Below are 23,690 nucleotides of genomic sequence, written 5' to 3'. Positions count from 1 at the left end.
AGGCAGCTACTAAGTCCGAAATGTAATCGACGTTTATCCATATCCATTTTGTGTCCGTTAAATGATTTTCCAAGGTTACTTATTGCCGTCGAATTTTCGCCCCAATGGCTTATTCCGAGTCGTATGTTGTCCCTGGTGACTTTTTGTTCATTGGTGTGCTTTCAATCTTTTACTACCACCGTCTTCTCTTTCATCTTTTGCTTATCCTACTTCGACGTCTTCGACGACTTTTTATCCCTCCATTTTCACTCTCATCCCCACCACCTTTTTTGCTTTCAGCTGTTTTCGTCCGCTTCTCCGTCATTCGGCTTTTTCATTTGACTGCGGAAACCCTGGCACGGTAGACGGGGTTCGCTCGCACCGGAGCCGGCGGCGTCACGTGCGTCGGTCGCTGCCGACCGGAAGCCGACGGGCGCCGATGACGCTTGCGGGGTCTTACACCTGCGGAGAGCGCCTCCGGAGAGCGCGCCACGTCACCCGTCGCCGCCAACGGCAGCTCGGCTGCATCAGCGCCGAGACCCGCCAGGCCGGGGCTGTATGGCCCTGTCAAGGCGCATGACCCTGTCAAGGCATCCGTGGGGTAAGTGATGGTAGTTTTTCTTGTACCATAGTAGGCAGTACAAAATCCTGAAATTATCTAGATATAGCAGTTTGGCTGGCCGCGAGAGCTCGTGTCACTCGCTGCGATGCAACTAATGGAAGTGCACGTGACTTTCAGTGTCCCTCGACTTTGCAGACGACCGGGCGTCTCGTCATCCTGCTACAGAGAAAAACGTGCTCGCTAAAGTTGGGTTGGTTCCGTTTGGAAAGCACGTCTGCATATTGTATTCTCATCGGAGCTGTGTCTCACACCACGTTGCTAAAGATCGCCCGGATCGTTTTTACCACACACGATGTTGACGACGTGCGTTTGACTGCTTTGCTGCCATGTGTTAGATATAGCCGGGGCAGACCATGGACGGACCCATGGCTGGGTAGGCCGGAGGGCTTCCAGGGACGGTCCAGATGTGACAGCTGACCACCTAGGATGTAGTCCTCCGAGCCATGCGAGACAATATACGGATGAAAGACAACCGACGCTGTCCAAGCCAGATCATCCATTACCGGAATGATAAGCGCTCTGGCCAAAGAGCTTCCGGTCTATGCGGAGCCGGCGTGCACGTCTGTGACAGCAGAGCGGCGGAGCCCAGTAATGCAAATTCAACTTGTGTTGCTGTGATCTGCTGGCTCTGGCGGTCACACTTCGACGTTCTATGTACGTTGCGCATTCGCATCACTGGCAGTGCCCTTAAAAACAAATGCACTGTACCGCCCGTTTAAGAGATATAAATTTTAGGTTGCACGTTTGTCTCACGGTGTGGCGCATAGTGGTGTAGCGCTACTGGACATATGTAGCTCTTGACAGGTATGGCCTGCGGCCGGTGACTGCGGCTGTGCAGAAGGTCAGTAGACGTCAGAGGGCAGGACGGACCGTGCCGAGCATTGCAGCATGTTAAACTTTCGCCCCGACCTGGAATTGCGCGATCGGATGATAGCGGTCAGGGCTTATACAACAAGTGCTGCTTAGCGCGCGCTCTGATCCCAATAAATCCATCCATTCTAGAGATTCGGATGTGATCTCAAAAATATCACACTTGCAATGTGCTGGGTTAGTGTAAAGATCATACCTGACAACAGTTCAGACTAAGGGGCCGCATATACACAGATGGTGTCGCCGTCGTTGTCATCAATCTTCGCAGGTGGCGCTGCTCTCGATGTTGGCGAACATCAATATAGAATGAACCATACCCAGCATTCAATGGTGGAGAAGCGTTCATTCACACTGGCGTCGTTGAACGACGATATACCTGACACATCAGCCTCTCGCTAGGGCCAACAAAACTGAGCGGTGCATGAAGCGAGCTCCAATCCGCGCGAAGCATTGCTCAGCGGTTCAGGACCGGCTGCACTGAGCGCCATAGGCGATCGCCGGTGTATCCCCTGTCTTCAGTACGGTAGATAGCATGCAGCGCAATAGTTTCTGTGTGACGTGTCTGGTCGCCATCCTGCATCGCGTGGTTCAGCTGTCCCAGCAGCGTACTAAGAGAATGACGCCGAGCGAGGTCAATATATTGGCAAATTGGATTCCCAATGTCGGGTGGCGCTCAGAGAAAAGCATGGCTTACTTGCATCATAACATTAGCCGGTCTCCACAACGGCGTTTCTACAGGTCAACTGTGATGTTAAGAGCAGGTATATCCGCGGTCCACGTTAGCTTCCTCCCAGGGCTGCAGGACACGCCGAGTACAGACGGGTATGGGCGCCAGTGGCCACGAGAATGGGCCCTGTCGTGTCATGCCCATCGCACCCAGCTGGCGAAATAGCGTGAAAAGATGGTTAACACGGTCACTTTTAATGTTATAAGAGTTGGCAACTACACTATTTTGAACCATTTGCCCATCACACCAAAAAATCCGCAGCCTCTTCGCGGGCATGATGTCCATTTTCTTTCCATTCTTATGTTCGGAGGCATTATCGTGTGTAGCAAATGCGATGTAGCTGATTGACAACACAACACCAGATGTCAAGGCATAAAGCATTTCCGTATTTTGCCATTGATTAATGTTGACTCCGGCAGCGGCATCACGCCAGCTTCTCCCAGTGCTCTCCGACGGCGTCAGTTGGCATAGCGTTCAGATTTTGGAGCTCCCCAAAATAAGCTCACCTGATGCACTCTTCGCTCAAACGGGGCACCCGTCTCATTTAACCAACGCACCCTCACGGTGTTGCATTCACGTGTTGGCACACGTTAGCAAGTCCAGGGTTAGCAAGCCTCCGCCATGCTTTCTTGATGAACAAAATCTGAAATTCATAAAAGGTCGTACCCCTACTGTCCCTTCACTTTGCGCCGTTCCTAGCATACTATCCTACGAGTTATAACAAAGGTATAACCTAAGCCTATAATCCGAGCCTCACGCTGAGCATCACTTTCACTGCCACGATGCAACGGTTTCAATTAAAAATGGATGAAACAAACATGCTTATTGCAGGACGCTGCCATCAGCATTATTGTGCATTCTAGGATGTATTTCTGCGGCGAACCTCGTTCGCTCCAACATTCGCTTCCACTGCCCTTCCATCGGAGGCACATACGTGCGCCTCGGCAGGCCCACGTCACAGCTCAGCCCTGCGCGAGACAGCCGGTCCGCGCCCGTCGCCGCCGCCGCCACTACAGCACGTAGAAGCACCAATACCCCACATTGAACAGCACAAATGACACGGGAAACACCACACGCGAATACTTGTCGATGCTGTTGACGTCACGAATCCGCGGCAGCGAGCGGCCAATTGCCGACGCGCCTCGCCGCAGTGACGTCAGCATGCGACGGCGGCCGGGCGCGGCGCGACCAGCGGGCGGCGAGCGCGCCGCGCCACAGTTGCCGCGGTGGCGCAGCGTCGCTGGCGGCGGGAGACGCACGTCGCGCAGCTCTATGATGCCGTCGTCACGGCCGGCGCGCCAGCCGTCGGCGCCGCCGGCCGCCTTCTGCGCCTTCTTCTTGGCGCGCGCGCCCCAGTAGGTGTAGTTGACGGCGGCGTACTCGAGCAGGGCGGCGAACACGAACACGAAGCACATGACCAGGTAGATGTCGATGGCCTTGACGTAGGAGATGCGCGGCAGGGAGGAGCGTACGCCCGTGCTGATGGTGGTCATGGTGAGCACCGTGGTGATCCCTGCCGGACAGAGGGCGTGGGGGGTCAGGGTGTGGTGATGTCTGCCGGGCAAAGGGGAGGTGCGGGTATGGTGATGTCTGCCGGGCAAAGTGGAGGTCAGGGTATGGTAATGTCTGCCGAGCACAGTGGAGGTCAGGGTATGGTAATGTCTGCCGGGCACAGTGGAGGTCAGGGTATGGTGATGTCTGCCGGGCAGAGAGGAGGTCAGGGTATGGTGATGCCTGCCGGATAGAGGGGGGTTGGGGTATGGTGATGTGTGCCGGACAGAGGGGAGGTCAGGGCATGGTGATATCTGCCGAGCACAGTGGAGGTCAGGGTATGGTAATGTCTGCCGGGCACAGTGGAGGTCAGGGTATGGTGATGTCTGCCGGGCAGAGAGGAGGTCAGGGTATGGTGATGCCTGCCGGATAGAGGGGGGTTGGGGTATGGTGATGTGTGCCGGACAGAGGGGAGGTCAGGGTATGGTAATGTCTGCCGGACAGAGGGGAGGTCAGGGTATGGTGATGTCTGCCGGGCAGAGAGGAGGTCAGGGTATGGTGATGTCTGCCGGACAGAGGGGAGGTCAGGGTATGGTAATGTCTGCCGGGCAGAGAGGAGGTCAGGGTATGGTGATGCCTGCCGGGCAGAGAGGAGGTCAGGGTATGGTGATGCCTGCCGGATAGAGGGGGGGGGGGGGTTGGGGTATGGTGATGTGTGCCGGACAGAGGGGAGGTCAGGGTATGGTGATGCCTGCCGGGCAGAGAGGAGGTCAGGGTATGGTGATGTCTGCCGGACAGAGGGGAGGTCAGGGTATGGTAATGTCTGCCGGGCAGAGGGGAGGTCAGGGTATGGTGATGTCTGCCGGGCAGAGAGGAGGTCAGGGTATGGTAATGTCTGCCGGATAGAGGGGAGGTCAGGGTATGGTGATGTCTGCCGGGCAGAGAGGAGGTCAGGGTATGGTGATGCCTGCCGGATAGAGGGGGGTTGGGGTATGGTGATGTGTGCCGGACAGAGGGGAGGTCAGGGCATGGTGATATCTGCCGAGCACAGTGGAGGTCAGGGTATGGTAATGTCTGCCGGGCAGAGAGGAGGTCAGGGTATGGTGATGCCTGCCGGATAGAGGGGGGTTGGGGTATGGTGATGTGTGCCGGATAGAGGGGGGTTGGGGTATGGTGATGTGTGCCGGACAGAGGGGAGGTCAGGGCATGGTGATATCTGCCGAGCACAGTGGAGGTCAGGGTATGGTGATGTCTGCCGGGCAGAGAGGAGGTCAGGGTATGGTAATGTCTGCCGGATAGAGGGGAGGTCAGGGTATGGTGATGTCTGCCGGGCAGAGAGGAGGTCAGGGTATGGTGATGCCTGCCGGATAGAGGGGGGTTGGGGTATGGTGATGTGTGCCGGACAGAGGGGAGGTCAGGGCATGGTGATATCTGCCGAGCACAGTGGAGGTCAGGGTATGGTGATGTCTGCCGGGCACAGTGGAGGTCAGGGTATGGTGATGTCTGCCGGGCAGAGAGGAGGTCAGGGTATGGTGATGCCTGCCGGATAGAGGGGGGTTGGGGTATGGTGATGTGTGCCGGACAGAGGGGAGGTCAGGGTATGGTAATGTCTGCCGGACAGAGGGGAGGTCAGGGTATGGTGATGTCTGCCGGGCAGAGAGGAGGTCAGGGTATGGTGATGTCTACCGGACAGAGGGGAGGTCAGGGTATGGTAATGTCTGCCGGGCAGAGAGGAGGTCAGGGTATGGTGATGCCTGCCGGGCAGAGAGGAGGTCAGGGTATGGTGATGCCTGCCGGATAGAGGGGGGGGGGGGTTGGGGTATGGTGATGTGTGCCGGACAGAGGGGAGGTCAGGGTATGGTGATGCCTGCCGGGCAGAGAGGAGGTCAGGGTATGGTGATGTCTGCCGGACAGAGGGGAGGTCAGGGTATGGTAATGTCTGCCGGGCAGAGGGGAGGTCAGGGTATGGTGATGTCTGCCGGGCAGAGAGGAGGTCAGGGTATGGTAATGTCTGCCGGATAGAGGGGAGGTCAGGGTATGGTGATGTCTGCCGGGCAAAGTGGAGGTCAGGGTATGGTGATGCCTGCCGGGCAGAGAGGAGGTCAGGGTATGGTGATGCCTGCCGGATAGAGGGGGATTGAGGTATGGTGATGTGTGCCGGACAGAGGGGAGGTCAGGGTATGGTGATGTGTGCCGGACAGAGGGGAGGTCAGGGTATGGTGATGTCTGCCGGGCAGAGGGGAGGTCAGGGTATGGTGATGTCTGCCGGGCAGAGAGGAGGTCAGGGTATGGTGATGCCTGCCGGATAGAGGGGGGTTGGGGTATGGTGATGTGTGCCGGACAAAGGGGGAGGGTCAGGGTATGGTGATGTCTGCCGGGCAGAGGGGGTTCAGGGTATGGTGATGTGTGCCGAACAGAGGGGGAGGGTCAGGGTATGGTGATGTCTGCCGAGCACAGGGGGGGGGGGAGGTCAGGGTATGGTGATATCTGCCGAGCACAGTGGGGGGGGGGGTCAGGGTATGGTGATATCTGCCGAGCACAGTGGGGGGGAGGTCAGGGTATGGTGATATCTGCCGAGCACAGGGGGGGGGGGTCAGGGTATGGTGATATCTGCCGAGCACAGTGGGGGGGGGGGAGGTCAGGGTATGGTGATATCTGCCGAGCACAGGGGGGGGTCAGGGTATGGTGATATCTGCCCAGCACAGGGGGGGGGGGGGGTCAGGGCATGGTGATATCTGCCGAGCACAGTGGAGGTCAGGGTATGGTAATGTCTGCCGGGCAGAGGGGGTCAGGGTATGGTGATGTCTGCCGGGCAGAGGGGGTCAGGGTATGGTGATGTGTGCCGAGCACAGGGAAGTGCACGGTCCAGTGATGATTGTCGGAAAATGTCAGGTACAGAGACACAGGGAGACAGGGTCTGCCAGTGAATTTTCACCTCTGTCAGGCACTATTGTGAGTAGTCCGTAGAGATGCTCTTTTTTCTTCTAGGGAGAGAGTCTTTTGGGAATTGACCATCGGCTTTCTTCAATCATGGCTCAGCACAATGCACGTATATCATTCATCAAGCAACTTACGTTGTGCATGAACTAGGAGATTCATATAAAAAGAAAATCTATTCACGGAAACCTGACAGAAGCATCGGATATTTTTGGAAAAAGACCAATGGACAGACACGTGCAATGAAAGCTCAGTGCTCAACGTTTAATGCTGAAGGTTCGGTGCGATATGGAGAGCTCCATGTGAATCCGTGAGCGGAGAAAAGACCACGCATGGACGAGGAGTCACGCGCCACGATACACTGCCAGGGAGTAATGGTTGTAAGTCGCCAATGTCATCACAGCTGAACGTTACGTTTGGTTCAAGTCAAGTGTACAAAGCACGCGATGCATCCATTTGCTGTCGAGTACAGCGGGCTGGAGCGCGACCGCCCGTCACTCCGCGTGCATGGCCACTAGCGATCAATAGACCCAAGTGTCCCCCTGCACTCGTGCAAAGCTGCCAGCCTGTGTTACGCCTTCTCCTTGGCGCCCGGCACCACACATCGATTTGAAGCCGTCGGACGGCCGGGGCCTCCATGCACCCGGGCGAAGAAAGGATCGCGGCGGACGCTGCTGCGTCCGGTGCATCCGTGGACTAGGGATGCAAGTGCCGCTGTCGCCGGTGCCCTTCACAGCACGGCTTCGTCTGCAGATTTCGCTCGCTGAATAGCGCACCGTCGTGCTCAGTCGGCAACTGATCAAGAGACCGTCCCGTGTGGGTGTGGGCGGGACATCGATGAGACTGACTGTAGCCCAAGGAACCTGGGATGGTTGGTGGAAGAGGCACGAGTGACTGATCGGCATCTCGCTCCAGCAGTTTTAAGAGGCGCCAGCTACGTTCCCGTCGGGCGCTATCACCACCCGCCGAGAGACTGACCTGGGATCACGCGCACGATTCCGTAGATAGATATATATAGATATATTATAGAGATATAGAGATATATGATATATATAATAGATAGACGGAGAGATAGAATATATATATCTCTGCTCGAGCGAAGCCGAGAGCATGACGAGCTCGAGAGAGCGGAGAGAGAGAGAGAGCTCGCTAGGCGAGACGTCTATCGAGAGAGAAGCAGAGCGAGAGCATTCTTCGACTAGCTAGCTCCTAGTTATCTTCTCCTCTCTCTCTCTCTCTCTCGCTAGCTTCTCTATCTCTCTCTCTCTTTCTCTCTCTCTATCTCTCTGCCTTCTCTCGCATCTCTCTCTTCTCTCTCTCTCTCTCTCTCTCTTCTCTCTCTCTCTCTCTCTCTCTCTCTCTCTCTCTATCTCTCTCTCTCTCTCTCTCTCTCTCTCTCTCTCTCTCTCTCTCTCTCTCTCTCTCTCTCTCTCTCTCTCTCTCTCGTTCTCGCCCACCGTTGCATCGCCACTCACCGAGAGCCACGCGCGCGCTGGTGGCCTCGTGGTTGATCCAGAAAGAAACCCAGGAGAGCATGACGATCAGAATGGAAGGCAGATAGGTCTGGAAAACGAAGTAGCCGATGTTGCGCCGCAGCCGGAAGGAAAGCGACAGCCGCTGGTAGATGCCCGTGGCCAGCTTTTCCTTGCGGTCGTTGGTGGCGTGGCCGACGATGGTGAACTGGGGCAGCTTGGTGTCCTCCACGCCGACCACGGGCGTCTCCTTCCAATACATGACCACGTCCTTCACCGTGTAGCCATCTGCCGGTGTCGGGGCAGGTCAGAGATAGTGCCAAACATTACGGCCGGCTCCCTTCGGCACAGAGCAACAACCCTGTCCTTGCCCCTGACCTGGTCCCTGACCTTGTCGCTGTCCTCGCCCGACCTCGTTCCTGCCCCTGCCTCTGTCGCTGACCCTGTCCTTGATCCCGACTTCGTTCTTCATTCCGACCCTGACCCTGACCCTGACCCTGACCCTGACCCTGACACTGACACTGACACTGACCCTGACCCGTCCCTGGCCGCTGGCCGTCTGTGGGTGTGATGAAGGGTCGGAATCGATGGCAGGTGCGAGGAGCAGCGCTGCGACGTGACAGTCCAACGCGGTTTTGTCAGACAAAGACATCTGCCTCGCGTGGGAAGGTTCTCTCTCAGCAAGTTCTCACCAAGAGGGTTCAACCTGAGAACGCCCAATCTGAGCATCGCTTGTGAACAAGGAAGTTCAGTCTTATGATGCCTCATAGGAGCAGGTTTCAATTAAGAACACTTAATCTAGCTGAGGATGTTTGCTCCAAGGCATTCGGTCCAAGGCGGTTCTGTCTACGGGAATTCTGCTGAGAAACGCTGAAGGGGGCGGCATTTATTTACAATGTAAGTATGTACACTTAATTTACCCGGTTATGTCATCAGGGCACAGACACGTGTCAGCAATGGTGGGTGGACCCGTCATGGTCAGCAAGCGCTCAAACACGGTATGTGCATATATGTAAGATATATATATATATATATATATATATATATATATATATATATATATAATGGCAGCTGAGATAGCGGCCACACTAGCTTTTCCCAAAGCAGGCAAAATTGTGAATTCGTCCATCCGAAGGTGCTCGCCTTGATAGCTTGACAGCAGCGACTTTTTTCAGAATTTTCCATACGTACCGTTGGCCGCTCCATAACTTGCGCCCACCCTACCCCCCGCCCTCTCCCCCGTCGTTATACCATATGCCTACATGTTCCGAGTTGTGGGTTTTTCCCATGCCGGGTCTGTAAATGCTCTTTTTTCCAGGCAATCATGTAATATACTGCAACATGGCGCTGTAGGCAGTGCATGCCTTGCAAACAGCTGATCCCCGCCAGTACTCTTACGTATTATCGTTTTGAAAGTGATAGGGTCGGAGTCTCCGATGCCCGGCACTGCGTGACTTCAGTAGGCGGAGTGCCCTAAAACCTCAAAAATCAATGAAAAAGTCGGACACAACCGAGGTGTCGTAAACGCCACACAACTTTGGCAAACGGCGTTGGAAACGCATTTGGATGGTGTTAACGATATTGCTACTTAAACAGCGCGTTTAAGCGATTCAGGCATGTGCTCTACTGAGCCAGTCGAAACAGAGACACATTTTGCCGCGAGTCACTTGTTTTACATATCATACTTCGTTCCCGGATCTCTTAGTTCAGGAACACCGCACCCGACTAGATCGGAACCTATCATTAGCTTGTACAGCTGCAAGTCATCCAAAAGCTTTTGATTTCGTGTTTCCGTGTTCGTCATGGAACGCCATTCCGGGCGTGAGGCGTGGTCAGCCGGCGTTTGTTGTTTTGTTTTGGTTTTGTTTTGCATTGTTTTGTTTTTTAAGGAACCACTCGGGACATGACACTCTCCTGGTCCAGACAGCCATATCGTCGAGGCACGTGGCCGACAGGGGATTAAATGCCCGAGTCACGCGGGCGGTGCGCGCGAATGTGCCTGTCACGGGGCGGGGTTCCGGCGGGCGCTGCTGTCGACCCGCCCTCTCTCGGAGAGCCGGACTGGCAGCGGACGCGGCGGTCACCGAGAGATGGCGCGTCACGTCCGGCGCCCGCTGACGAGACCGCTCTGTCCGTCATCCCGGCCTTGGTGCTAATGACGCTTTTCTGACGATCAGCAGCGCATAGCTATTTGGCTTGACATTAGCCGACAACCGAGCAGTTTGGGAGTGAAGTGGCGTTTTCCAGAAATTACCACCGAACAGCAATGTCCCAACTACCGCATAGCTATACTCATGCATGACACCATTTTGTGTTATTGGCATCACACTACCCTCTCCCTCCCCGCCACTACACATCCATACTTATATTACTTATATCGCTGAGCAGTCGAAACCATTGCTATCCGAAACATGGACTCGCACCACCGCATAGGTACACACTCACCACTACATAGCTACCGTGCAGTACCTCACCACCGTGCAGCCACACCTTCACCGCCGCACAGCTACACTCTCACCATCGCAAAGCTGCGCCCTCACCATCGTCCAGATACACACACACCACCACACAGCTACACCCTAACCATCACACAGCTCTGCCCTCACCATCGCACAGATACACCCCCACCATTACACAGCTACACCCTCACCAACGCATATTTACACCCTCACCACCGCAAAACTACGCCCTCACCACCGCACAGCTAAACTCCCAATACCACACAGCTAAATCTCACCACCACACAGCTATACCCTCACCGCCCCACAGCTACATCCTCACCAATGCACATCTAGACCCTCACCATCACACAGCTACGCCCTAACCGCTGCACAGCTACACCCTCACTACCGCACATTTACACCCTCACCACGCATAGCTACACTGTCACCATCACACAGCTGCACTCTAACCGCTGCACAGCTACGCCCTCATCACAGCACAGCACCTTCGGTACTCACAGCTCTCGATCTCGACAGTGCAGTTCTGGCTATCCAGCGGGTAGTTGTGCAGGTCCATCATGCAGGCCAGCGTAGTCGTGAAGCGCATGCCGTACGTGATGCTGCCATCGCCGTGCAGCCGCACCATCTTGTTCTTCTCCGTTACGTCGTGCAGGTAGCTGTGAAGGCATTTAGAGAAAGCCGGGTAATAAAGCGTACTCTCGATATTATCGTTACTGCTCCGTCAGGAAAATAGCGGTGAATGTGAAGTAGCTGAATGGCAAGATGTTGAATTGGCCTTCCAAAAAAGATTACAAGACAAATGTAAGCAAAGCCAATCTAGGCAAATGTGGTTGCAAAAATGTTCGTAGGCAAATGTTCCATAGTGCAAACGCTCATCACCAGATGTTCGAAATGAGTTATGCATACACGCACAAATATTCGTGTCGCATATGAATGCTAGTATTGATATGCATAAATTTTCGTAACTGTTCATGTTTGGGAAGCATATAATCGTAATCATAATTATGTATGCATGAGCAAATGTTCGTTTTACAGATATTCGTATGGCGCATGTTTGTAATCGCGAATTTTAGAAGTACTAATGTTCGTATCACAATTGTTCGAATATGCGTATGTTCGCATCGCATATGTTCGCGTCGCAGATATTCGTTAATGGCTGCACAACATGTTTGCGTGCCACAGGTCTGTATCGCCAATGTTCGTAAATGAGAACATGCATTTGGTACATACTGACAACGCAGGCTAAAGACCATAAATTTGCTGGATCGAAATAAATGCAAAGCTCATTTGAGCCCAGAGCGTGTTGGCATTTTGTCGGGTAAGCATGACACGCTGCATGCTGATGCTGCATGACGATACAATGGTTAATGGCTATAAACATAGTCGCAAGGGGTCATCCGGCATGTAAGTACGCACAGACTGGCTTGGCCTGGCAAGGCTTTGATGACAGCGAAATCCAGACAACTAAATTCAGAACCTACGTCTGTCTGTCTACCGGTGTGTGCACATTACCTTTACATGAACGAACATCCGCCATGTGTATATTCACGTGCACGAGCACATTCTGTTTGAACGATTTCGATACACATCGACGAACAGTAGCGATGTGGACATTTTCACTCACGGACGTGCGTGCTTACGAACGTCTCAGATGCGAACAATTTTGATGCGCGCATTAGCAGTCAGGACAATTAGCGCTTGTGAGCATCTGCGATACAACTGAATCGTTGGTACATATATTAGCGGTTACGAACATTTGCGCGTACCGACGGCTGCCATACGGGAAAGTGCGATGCGACTCACAACGAAGGTTACGACCATTTACGTTTGCCAACAACACAACGTGCGTAAATTTGCCTAGAAACATCAGCCCTACGCAAATCTGTTGCAAGTGCACTTATCCGCTTACCGAAAAACAGTTGCGTTGATTTGAAAAGATTATGGTCACATGTTTGCGGAAATGTCAACATTTCTCAGTTGCTTTACCACATTTTACTTACTTGACACATGCCCGCGTGTAAAATTTGCGTTGTATCACCTGATACAACGTGAGTGAAGGTAACATGATCATCGCAAAATTATCAGAACATATTTACGTTTTTTACAGGGGAGTATAGCTCGACATCACTATCACTTCGTGGGGTTCATTGGGCTATGAGGTCAGATAAGGTCGGCCCGAAAGTGCCACGCGCTAAACATCACTGCTTATCGAGTGAAAGGGGTCACTTGATGTCAGGGCAATGCATATGTCGTTGCTAATGAATTCTCCGTGCGATGTGTCAAGGCCGACGAAGCTACTGAAATTGGGCAAGCTGAGGGGAAGAGAAGGCAAAGAAAACGTACGATAAAATAATATCGTAATCGCAAGCATTGATGGAGACCTGTTTTTGTCGTTGTCGAAGTAGGTGTCGGGCACCCATATCTTTTCTGCAAAGTCGCCGGACAACGTGAGGATGTCGTTGTCGTTACTAAAGGATAGGCGTTCGTCCTTCCAGTACTGGTTCAGGTACATGGTGATGGTGTAGTCCTGAAACAAACGGCGGCGTCAGCTATCCATCAGCTATCTCGGTACTGCGTTCCGTTCAGGTCTTACCACTGGTTTACCAACTGCCCAAGTCCATAGATAATATCACCACATGGTGCACGTTTTAACATTCTCGCGAGCGGGTGGTGAGGTATAAGACCATACAGGGCCAGTAAAAATTGAAGGACCGATCTCGTTGTTTCATTTTTTGCTCCAGGTCGTAGATCGAGGAGGAAAATTGAAGACTGACCAAGGCCCTGAATATCTGTTCCAGCCTAATTGCACTTTTTAATATCGCTAGTCCCAGAATGCCGCATTTCTCAGAATGCTTTTGGCAGTTTGTGTGAAAAAGTCGATATTCTGCTCGTCTTTTGTTTATAGTACTTGACGATAGCTTGCAAAGCCGTTGACCCAATTAATTATATGCCGCATACGTCTCTGGGCCCTTTTGGAAGATGCATGAAAGAAAAGACTGGCAAAACGTAAACGCTCGTCAGGTCGAAATCTTTGATCAAACGTCTTCACCTTGGGCCTCAGCGAACCGAAAATCTTGAACTGCACGCTTGTGCTAATGTTACAAATGTACCACGACATACAGGGGAGTTACTCTGTATACCCTCGGGTCCTCGGCGCCCGCTCCAATGCTGACCTGGGCTCCTGAATTCTTGTCTGAGCCCCCTCTGTGCATGTGAGCTAATAAGGGTATACTGGGTCATCTAAACCGTTGGTGCACTAGATCCTAAGGTACCTAATCACATTTTTTTATAAATCTTTTTCGAGTGGTTTGCATGGGTGACTTTGGGCTCAGCGCACCTGTTAAGCATAGCTTGTTGTGTGCACCTTGAACCCGCCACCCAAGTTGCGCCGTCCAGTTCAACGGATACTTTTGCCACCACTCTTTCGCCAAGCAGGCATGCAGAGAGCTTTGCGTACCGCACAATGCAGCGGCGCGGCCGCCCCCGGCCTGGGCTGACCCGTTGGCCAGTTGCCAGCTGACCTTTCCATTTCAGTCGGGTCAAACCATGCGCCCGCTCTGGAACCCGTACCCAGTGCCGCTCAATCACGAGTCCAGCATCTTTCCCCTAGACCACGGAGGCAGCATGATGTTACTATCAAGGTCACGCTCACCTTGAACCAGATAACAGCTCACCATAGCACCAGATAGTGTTATGTGGGCACGTAGTGTTTTTATACTGTCAACTTTCCTGTATGTATGCATGTAAAGTCAGTCTACAAACGTTGGCAGGTTTTTAGGAGGTTACAGGTGGATCAGTACAAAAAGGGACCGCAATATGCAGCATATTTTTTTAATTACAGGGATGGCCCAGATAAAACTAGATGCTTTCTGCGACAATGGCAAGCGTATCTGTTGCACAGTAGTGAATGTGGTGGCGTTTGACTGCCCATTCAAAGGCAAAACGCAAGTAACGACAATGGCGATCAGAGATTCCACAGTTATCGGATATTGACTTCGATGGATACTCCAGATGCCTCCTCGTGATCCAGGAGGCAAGCAACTGGAACTGCTGCATGCGGTCGGCTGCCCCGGTGTGCTCATTGACGGTGATGTGCTCCATCTCAAGTCTGAAGGCTGTCTTGAGCTCCCAAGGGTTCGCTGGCTTGCCCAGGTGAACGTGGGTCTTAGCATGAAGAACGGGGTGCGTGATAGCATAAAGTCTAGCATGAAGTCTAGTGGCGACAGGTCGGGCGAGTGTGAAGCCACTCTGACATTCTTAAGCTGACTCGCATTCTAGGGAAATGTTCCTCTAACCAATCCAGGGAAGCCCGTGCCGTGTGCTGCGGTACTCAGTTCGGCTGGAGCCACTCCTCGTCCGCGTTTGATCCCGTGAAGTCGTCCAGGGACAGCCCAGAGGTGTATCAGAGCGTTTGATCCCGTGAAGTCGTCCAGGGACAGCCCAGAGGTGTATCAGAGAGGAACCGATGCAGCGCTCTGAGGTGCTGCTGACAAGATCCTCGTTCTCGTTCTAAAATTATCCTCTGTAGAGTCACGATTTCACGAATGTGAGATCACGGATGATTGTCACTGATTGTGATCATGTTTAGCCATGGAATGGTTATTCGAGTGCACCACAGCATCACGTCGGATAACTTTTATCTGGGCCACCCTGAATAAACGGTTGTCTCACATAAAAACAGTATGTTTGCTTCCTACGTCTGCGACTTCTTTGCCAACATGATATTGTTTAATCGTCAAATCGAGATTTCGCGGCACAATCTCGAGACCTCATTCAGTGTGCCGGGCACCCGTTCGCACAGAAAAGCATAGCAATTTCAGCACCGTTCCGCTCACATGACTACGGATCGGTAAGACATACCGCTCCCGCTTTTGTGTTATAAAGACTGCTGTCTCAGAAGCCTTGGGATATGCCGACTCGTCATGCGTTGTGGTTCTGTTATGTGATATATATATATATATATATATATATATATTTTTAATCAGAACGAACATTTTGATCGGATGTCGTTCCGATGCAACCGCCTCGCTAAGCACTGTTCGTTGAGTGAGCCCTGACCCCACCATCCGACCGTAAAATCCCGGGTCAACGGCAGAATTTTCGGCGGAAGCTTCACGTACCGTAATGCTCAGCACGGTTCGTCCCGCCCTCTGACGTCATCTGGCTTTTAGCACGAGCGCTGCCACCGGCCGCGGGCCATCCCACTCAGGCACAAGCAGTGCACGCCGGAAGCGACTTAACCCACCCTGCCGTGGGTGGGTGGATCGGTAGGCAAATGTTTTAACCAACTGAGCTATCGGGACGGGCTCTAGCTCATATCGGGATGGGACGATTTAAAATAATTTGGTGCTGTATCTTCCATCCCATTGCGCCACAAAAAAAAAATGTTAAGGAATGCAATCATCATAGTTTGTGCAATGCACTCCAGAGCAAAAAATGCTGTGGTGGTGTTGATAAACTTTTCCGAGGAAATCTGGCCAAAAGCACAGCGTCCAAACCTTGGTTTTAATAACGCCTAAAAACACCAAAAGTCAAAGCCATGTCATGCCTAGGCGTCTTTTAACACGTCAAAGTGCTGTTCGCGCTTCTTTTTTAAACGGTCACCCTGGTGATCACACAGTCAATAGCTTTTACCTCCTACGTCGTTCCAATTATCTACACGCTCGTTGAGAGACCGTGCAGCTCAGTTTCAATTTCTACAAGGAACATTCTAGCAGTGTACACAAATGGGTCTAAACTAAGCTGTGTGCACGCACCAAGTCACACCGTTCTGCATAAAACCGTCTTTTCTTAGCCTCGGACCACCAATGATGAATACAAAACAATGCATATATTGGTTGATCACAGTCGGTAGATTACGATTATCTGTTTCCTTGGATTGCATTTCACTGAAAGCATTTTACAAGAATGCTGATGCGCATTGGCCTCAAGCAGGAAGTCATCCTTCGTCATCAAAGTAATGTTGGAATCGACAACACGTTCAAAAGTTTGTTTTGCTCTGACATCGGAGACGAAACTTAAAATGTCCAAAAATCACGGAAAAATCAGTATTGGGGCAGGTTAGGTCACCCTCCTCTGCTCAGTCAGCTTGGAAACTAGCCCGTATCTGCAGTCCATAAATCCGGCGACCGTTTCAGTCTCATAACTTCAGATCCATTTTATTACTATCCGTGCCCTCCAATGTCATGGAGGTATTGCGAGCAAGGTCGTCTCTATTCAACTCGTTGTATGCATCTCACAGTTGACTATGCTAGGTCTGTGCAAAGTCTTTGGCAGCGTCGACCACGGCGTGCTCTTGGGCATACTGCATTGGCATGGTATGCAGTCGAGATGGCTCTGGAGCTATCTCTGCGATCATAAACAGACGGTGGCCAGCAGCTCCTCTAATCCCTTCCCACTGACCCTCGGAATAACTCAAGGTTCTGTTCTCGGACCAATCCTCTTCCTTCTCTTCACCAATGGCCTATCCTGTAGGCCGAACATGACGCCCACGGCCGACTCTTGTCCTGCTCTGACGACACCCAACTTTATGAACACTCCCCACCGAAGTCATCGGTCCATCCGGACTCAGAAAACGAGTCGAGAATTCGATCTCTGATCTCTAATTGCAGTTCCGCACCAACACGCGAAAGATAAATCCGATCAAAACTTTGGTGCTCTTATTGGGACCAAGAAGTCTCTCAAAACGCGGAATCATTTCGCATAATAATATTGGGCAAAGATATGAGTCCCATTACAACCGTCAAAATTCTTGGCGTACTCCTTGACAAGCCTCTGACGTGGGACCCGCATATATCCATGGTGGCCTGTCGGTGTAAATCGACCTTATCATCCCTCCACCATATCCGCAGTTATTTTACATCCGACGTCCTCAAACTCCTTGTTCAGAACAATGTTTTCCCACACATCCATTACTGTCTTTCTGTCTGGGGAGGAGACACCAAGAATCAGCTTCGGCATGCAAAAAAACACAGAACTTTGCGGCTAGGTTTGTGACTGGGGTTCGGCGCTGGAAACACATTTCTCCTCGCTACAAACGCTGGGCTGGACACGAGTGGAGCAGATGGCGCGCCGCCACGACTGTACGCAGCTGCAGAAAGCTATTTTTTGCATCCAGCGTCCCCAGGCAACATCGGATGTGTTTGTTCGCTGGGCCCATGTGTCGTCGGGCAAAACCCGTGCTGCGGCGATCGGAATGCTGCAGCTTCTTAGATGTCGATTGCCCAAAACTCAACGAGAGTTTGCATACAGAGCCGCATCATCCTGGAAACGCAGGCCTACGGAGCCGGACGCCGGGACGGCAGTGCGTGATGCCGCTGCCCTGCGCTTGGAGGGTTTTGTCGTGCTGTGTGTCTTCATGGGGAGAGCTTTAGGCTGCACCTGCGTTTTGCTTTTGCTCTCGCTGCTTCATTTTGCGGTGCTCTGTTTTGTGTTCTGCAGCGTTGTGTTAACATTTGGACTTAATTCGTAGTAGCCACCAAGAAGAAAGTTCTCAGAATGGCTATGACCATGACTATGATGCCTCACGGACAGAGAAAACATTCTTCAGAGCCGAGGACTGGTGCTGCAATCTCTGCTCTAGACGGCAGATAGAGGACAGAAGTTTCGCAACGACCAATGTCTTACAAATTATTCCAGGCTCACATGTGGTATGATTTTTACCAGATATCACTCTGACGGATCATGGATATAGATCTATTGTCATCCTTGCCACCATACTTGAGTTATGACAATGGAGAAGAAGACCATGAGGGAACAATCACAGCGTTTATTCGGCACAGCAGCGATAAAAGGCCACCATCTACGACCTTCGCTGTTATCAACATCGAAACTTTTCGGAAATACGCCACTTCACTGCAAATATCAGTTATCATCAAACGGTACTATATGTAGTTCTAAGGTTTGTACAGCGACATCTGCAGTCTGAGAGTTTGTACCAATTCCAGCAGTATTTTGTCTAAATGAATATCCGCGGCTGAGTCGGTAAAATATATTGATCAGCAGTGAAAATGTGATTGCAGAAATTGAGTGATTGCAGAAAATTGTGCATGATCAGCTCCACTTGCAAAGGATTATAAAACTCAATCCACATGTTTATAAAACACACGTCCAGATTACATTCAGATACATCGTCGTGTTCGCACATTGCTGCGTTGCGCACATTTTGTGGCGAATTTTGTAGTGTTCTTGGACTTTAAAAACCGCACTCTAACCCTTCCCACTTTTAGCATATGTCCGATAACATGCACAAGCGCCATATTTCCGGTCAGTGGACGACTCATCAAGGTATTACAAACCACTATCGCCATTAGCGCGAATATGTGCCGCAGTCTAACATGAAACGTGGGAGGACCTGGCCATTGATCGCCATCGATGGGAGGACCTGGCCATTGATCGCCATCGGCGATGTTGGCACAAAGTCCAGGACCGTAAAATATCACCGACTGTGGGCAGACGAACTAAGGCAACCGTTCGTAGCGACCTCGTCGGCGGCGGGAGCGTGACCGTTGCACGATATCAACTGCAGATCAAAACGCTCAGGTGTCAAGACCCGAGCCATTCGTAAAACTTTACCCAGGTCACACTGTTTGATCACTTCTTTGCTTGCCATATTTTTGGTGGAGGAAGCAGTTGCCCCATGGGGAGGGTAATTAACATGCACGTGGAGGTCCAGTTTGCACTCTTGGCTGACGCCGCTACTTCCGGGCGATAACTAAACGTGCCGCTTGTATTCCAAATTTTTGAAATTCTAAAGCTTCCAAAGTTTAATTGCCAAATTGAATGGGCGGGCGCAAAATATTTGAAATTTTCATACAACCGATATATGATATATGTTGGGTCTCATACTGGTATGCATCACAACTTATTTAGTGCTGCTCGTTTTTAAAATAAGCTGAGTCTGGAACATAAACAACCTATTGGCAGAGCACACCAGCAAATAATACTTTTTTGAAACAAGCGATAGGAGTCCTCGTCGCCTACACCGCGACGTATTCCTAACGCTATGGAACATTCGCAGTTAGTACCAATTTTGGATCTTCGTTTTTCGGTTGCCGCCTTTGCGACATCATCAAGGTTTTGAGGCTGGAAATTTTTGGACAACCCCATTTTCGGACACTTTTGGACGGACAGCTGAACCACTAGCGAGCTTTGGATGGGACTTTGAACAAGAACTTTCCGAAAACGTCACTGGCACTGGTGCCAGCGCAGTTGCAAGTGCGCGGCGAGGGATGTGTGACGCCCTGTGCAGCGTAACCCACATATCTAGAAATGTTCGTCGTTGGCTAGGAAACGATGCCCTAACGGGAAATTGCCACCTTTTTTGCTTTTCAATTATGATTAGATCAGATGCGTCCGATTCGATCAGAAACGCCTGTTTTCAAAATCCTTCATAACGCGGAGTTTCTGTTTAAATAGCTCTCCGGCATGAGAAATCTCATCGGATTTCCTGTTCATCACTACGAAGATATTGCTTTCCATTTCCCTTGCTTTTTGCGTGTGTGTTCTGTAATGCCTTCAATGCACTAAGTGGTCAAAACCGTTGCGATAAATGCTAAGAAGCCTTGAAACACCGTATTAAAGGAAAAAGATGCACAAACATGAGCCCATTACCACGCAAGCTCAACGAAGCGTCGTGTCATGGCTTTCATTTCACCCCTGTGGCGTTTAACATAATGGCTCTTTTCGAAGCGCGTTTTGGCTTCGGCAAACACAGGCATCGCAGGCACTGGTTTAAAGTTCAACTAATGTGCTTCTCGATACATGGTCTTCACTACCCTCTATGACAATCCCAAACCTTCGCTGATATTGATGCCATTCCTATCAGCAGAGGTGCTACTTTAAAGCCGGCCGGTGCGCAATGTACGGATTACAACAGCTCAAGAGGGATGCATTTAGTCCGTAACAGATGACGACGGTTCTTAGCAAGTTCTCACTCTGGGGCTACTGAGAAAGAAAGAAGTGTAGTGCTGTGATAACACGCTGACAGCGTAACTTGAGCTAAAAATTGAAAAGATCGATCTCGTCATTTTATCTTTATGGTGTGTAGTGGCGCTAGCCAATGATATTATTAGATGCAACTGGTTTCGAGGTTTCAGCACAATATGCCTTTGAGATGCACCCAAAGGTGGAACATTGCATTTAAATCACAAATGTATTTGTTTTCAGCAATGCTGCACGCACGATCCGCATTAAAATCATGTACTATATATTAAAATTATGTACTATAAATTAAAAACATGCACCGTAACTTAAAATCATGCAACAACAGCCCTCGTTCCTGTGTGAGTCCCACTCACCGGTGGTGCTGTGAAAATGAACATCACAAAACTTATCGGTAAAATTTTGAGTTTTCGTTTGCAACATTGCATCGACCCAGTGCATCGATTGTTATTCTGCCACACTAAATCTTATATTATGTGGGACTTATACTCCATTGTTTCTTCTTTTCTCGTGCTAGGGTATACTTTACTTTTTGGTTATGTTTTTCACTTAATGAACATGCGTTATATTATTATATCAACTGAATAATAGCAGGTTTAGCCTGAAACAGCTATTGCTGCGATGTGCTCTGATTCGTACGGCCATGAACTATGGTGAGTAATATTGTATCCTCTGTGTAAGCTGCTTGAATTTTTAGGCCATTTCAATAAATGGCCTGCAGGAATGCTACAGGAGATGGATGTTTACGTCATGGTGCTTATGCTTTGAGGTGTTTGTGCTAGTCGGAGGGTGCTAAAAAATACTCAGGCCATACTCACTGAGCGCACACAGCAAACTTAGTTAACAGCCCCGTCGACATATCCGCTTCAACAGCAGCATTGTGGAATCATCCCGGCCACACCCAGACACATGGTCGAAATGGTCGAAACTAATGGCGGCCATTTCCCCATGCCAATTGGGTCCAAATAGCAACTGCGACTGTTTTCCAATACGTCATTTAATGTATATTTTGCCCATTGGGTAGATTAGTCAAGTGCCCTTCCGTTGTTTCCGGCAGCCCCCGCGGTACCAGGAGGTCGCCAGGGACACGGAATGCCCATCGGTACCAAGAGACGACAGAACCTCCAAAGCTGATACTTGTTATGATGTTCATGACGTCATTTTGACATAAAATGGTCATTGTCCGGAATAAACCATCGCTGTGTGTGTTGCTTTTATTCTGGCATGGTTATTTATTGAATTTTAAGAGCACAAGCTAGTAAACATTAGGAAAACACACAGACGAACAACGCAATCCACAATACGCATTATTCCGACAGCGTTTTACGACATCGAAAAGGCCACGTGTAGCGTATGTACTGTCGGAAGTTAATGATCTGCAATTCATGCATGTTAACCATCATGCTAGCTGGGCACCCAGCTAGTGCGTCCTCATAGCAATATTACCGAACATTTTTGAATCGTTACCAGTACGAACTATTAGAGTGCAAGAATGATATTCGGGGAATACTCCCGAGCCCGAGAGCACCAGCAGCGGGACGCACTGCATGCATCGCATCGAGCAGAATGCGCGCTGTGCTTCACGCTGCTGGGGCGGGCGCGGTGAGGCGGCGTTATTGCGGTCGCACGGTCCGGTCTGTCTGGGTTAAGTCAGCGGTTAGCGATGGTGTCTAGGGCTCGGCGTTGCCGTCAGCGTTGTCGGCCTCCTCGGCTCCACCCGGGGCGGGCGGCGGGCCCTCGCCTCCGGCTGCACCGCCCTCGCCGCCGGCGCCGTTCTCCTCACCCGTCCCGGAGCCGCCGCGGCGCTTCTTGCCTCTGCCGCCCTTGCGTCCGCCCCGCCCGGCCCGGCGCTGGCCGCCACGTCCTCCGCCACGTCCGCCGGTCAGCGGGCTGGCGTCGCCGTCCGCACCAGCCTCGGCCGCGCCCCCCTGGCGGCCCACCGGCGCCGGGCGGGCCGAGATCAGTGCCGCCCTCCTCGTCCTCCTCTGAGGAGTCGCTGCCGCTCTCGAGACTCGAGCTGCCGCCATCAGCCTCCAGCTGGCCCTGGTCTGCCGGTGGGCCCCGACCGCCGCCGCCGCGGCGGCCGCCGCCTGGTCTGCCACTCCTGCCACGACGCTGGAGGGCACGGCGGGCTCACCGTTGGTGATACACTCAGCAGCACCGAAAGACATTATGTAGTCGTAGAGATAAACCAAAGTATCAGCAAACTAAATGCGAACAGCAAGTAAAATGCGCCGCGCGACATGGCGCATTTGGCATTTTTCGACATTTTTTCATGCACAAAGGTGTTAAAAATCGGCTAGAACCGAATATAGTCCTAACAAAATCTCTTGAACACAACGTCGGCTTCTGTAAACATCCACAATGCTACTCCATGAACCAAGTGAAATCGAAATTAACATGACTTCAAAACCTGGCAACTATTGCAACCGCCACAAAGCTGCTGACGGAACACTCAGCAACCGACATTGTCATTTGAACTTAACTGGCAGTGGCTCACATCTCTGACCCCCCCCCCCCCCCCCCCAAAGAACCCGGTCGCAAACCTCCGATCTCACAACGCCCGTACTCCACAAAGGCACCTGCGCCCGTCTCCATGCGCCCAAACTTTTCCGGGCCCTCGCCCCAGACCCGGCCACTCACTCGGGCATCGGTGGTGCTCAGCAAGAGCAGCGCTAGGCAGGCCAGCAGCAGGACGGTGGTGGCGCGCATGGTGACGACTGGGGAGTGACGGTGCCGACGGCGGCGCGGCGCCCTTTTAACGCCGGCGGCCGCCGCGGCCGTGACGCGGCAGCGAGGTTTGTGTACTCCCGCTGCCTAGCAGCCGTCATCGTTCGTCGAAGCGGCGGGCGCCGCCCGCGAAACACGGCGCCCTGCACCGCCGGCGCGGCGGGACGTGTGCTGGGTGTGATTTGTCGTGGAGGGTCGATGGACGCTCAGTTCTTGGAGACTGGAAGCTTTCGGTTTCTATTCAACGGTCCAGGCGAACCAGAAATGACGAATCTAGCCAGGATTAGCACATTCAGGCATTCCAGAATCACTCAATTGTGTAATCGCACCAGATCCGTTTGAATCAGTCAATTCATAAATCGAACTCATCCAGTGCATCACCAGAACATTTTTGAAACTTTCCCAATTGGTAACATCTATAACCAAATTTGCGTCCGGCCAGGCAGCGTCTGGATCCA

The 23,690-nt window shown here is 51.8% G+C and overlaps 1 protein-coding gene across 1 annotated transcript; it reads right to left on the bottom strand.

The window, feature by feature from the left end:
- Positions 1-2,388: 2,388 nt before the first annotated feature.
- LOC119094563 (gamma-aminobutyric acid receptor subunit beta-like) lies at positions 2,389-23,214 on the bottom strand. Its single transcript, XM_037217623.1, has 5 exons — positions 23,146-23,214; positions 12,942-13,087; positions 11,059-11,216; positions 8,102-8,386; positions 2,389-3,711 (listed from the first exon to the last, which is right to left on the bottom strand). Exons 1-5 carry the CDS (start codon positions 23,212-23,214, stop codon positions 3,209-3,211), a joined length of 1,161 nt encoding a protein of 386 aa, XP_037073518.1. The 3' UTR covers positions 2,389-3,208.
- Between the last annotated feature and the right edge of the window lie 476 nt (positions 23,215-23,690).

Source organism: Pollicipes pollicipes, unplaced genomic scaffold, assembly GCF_011947565.3.
Source record: "Pollicipes pollicipes isolate AB1234 unplaced genomic scaffold, Ppol_2.1 Scaffold_4002;HRSCAF=4701_pilon_pilon_pilon, whole genome shotgun sequence".
Taxonomy (NCBI): Eukaryota; Metazoa; Arthropoda; class Thecostraca; order Pollicipedomorpha; family Pollicipedidae; genus Pollicipes; species Pollicipes pollicipes.
This window is presented reverse-complemented; position numbering and strand designations above follow the sequence as displayed.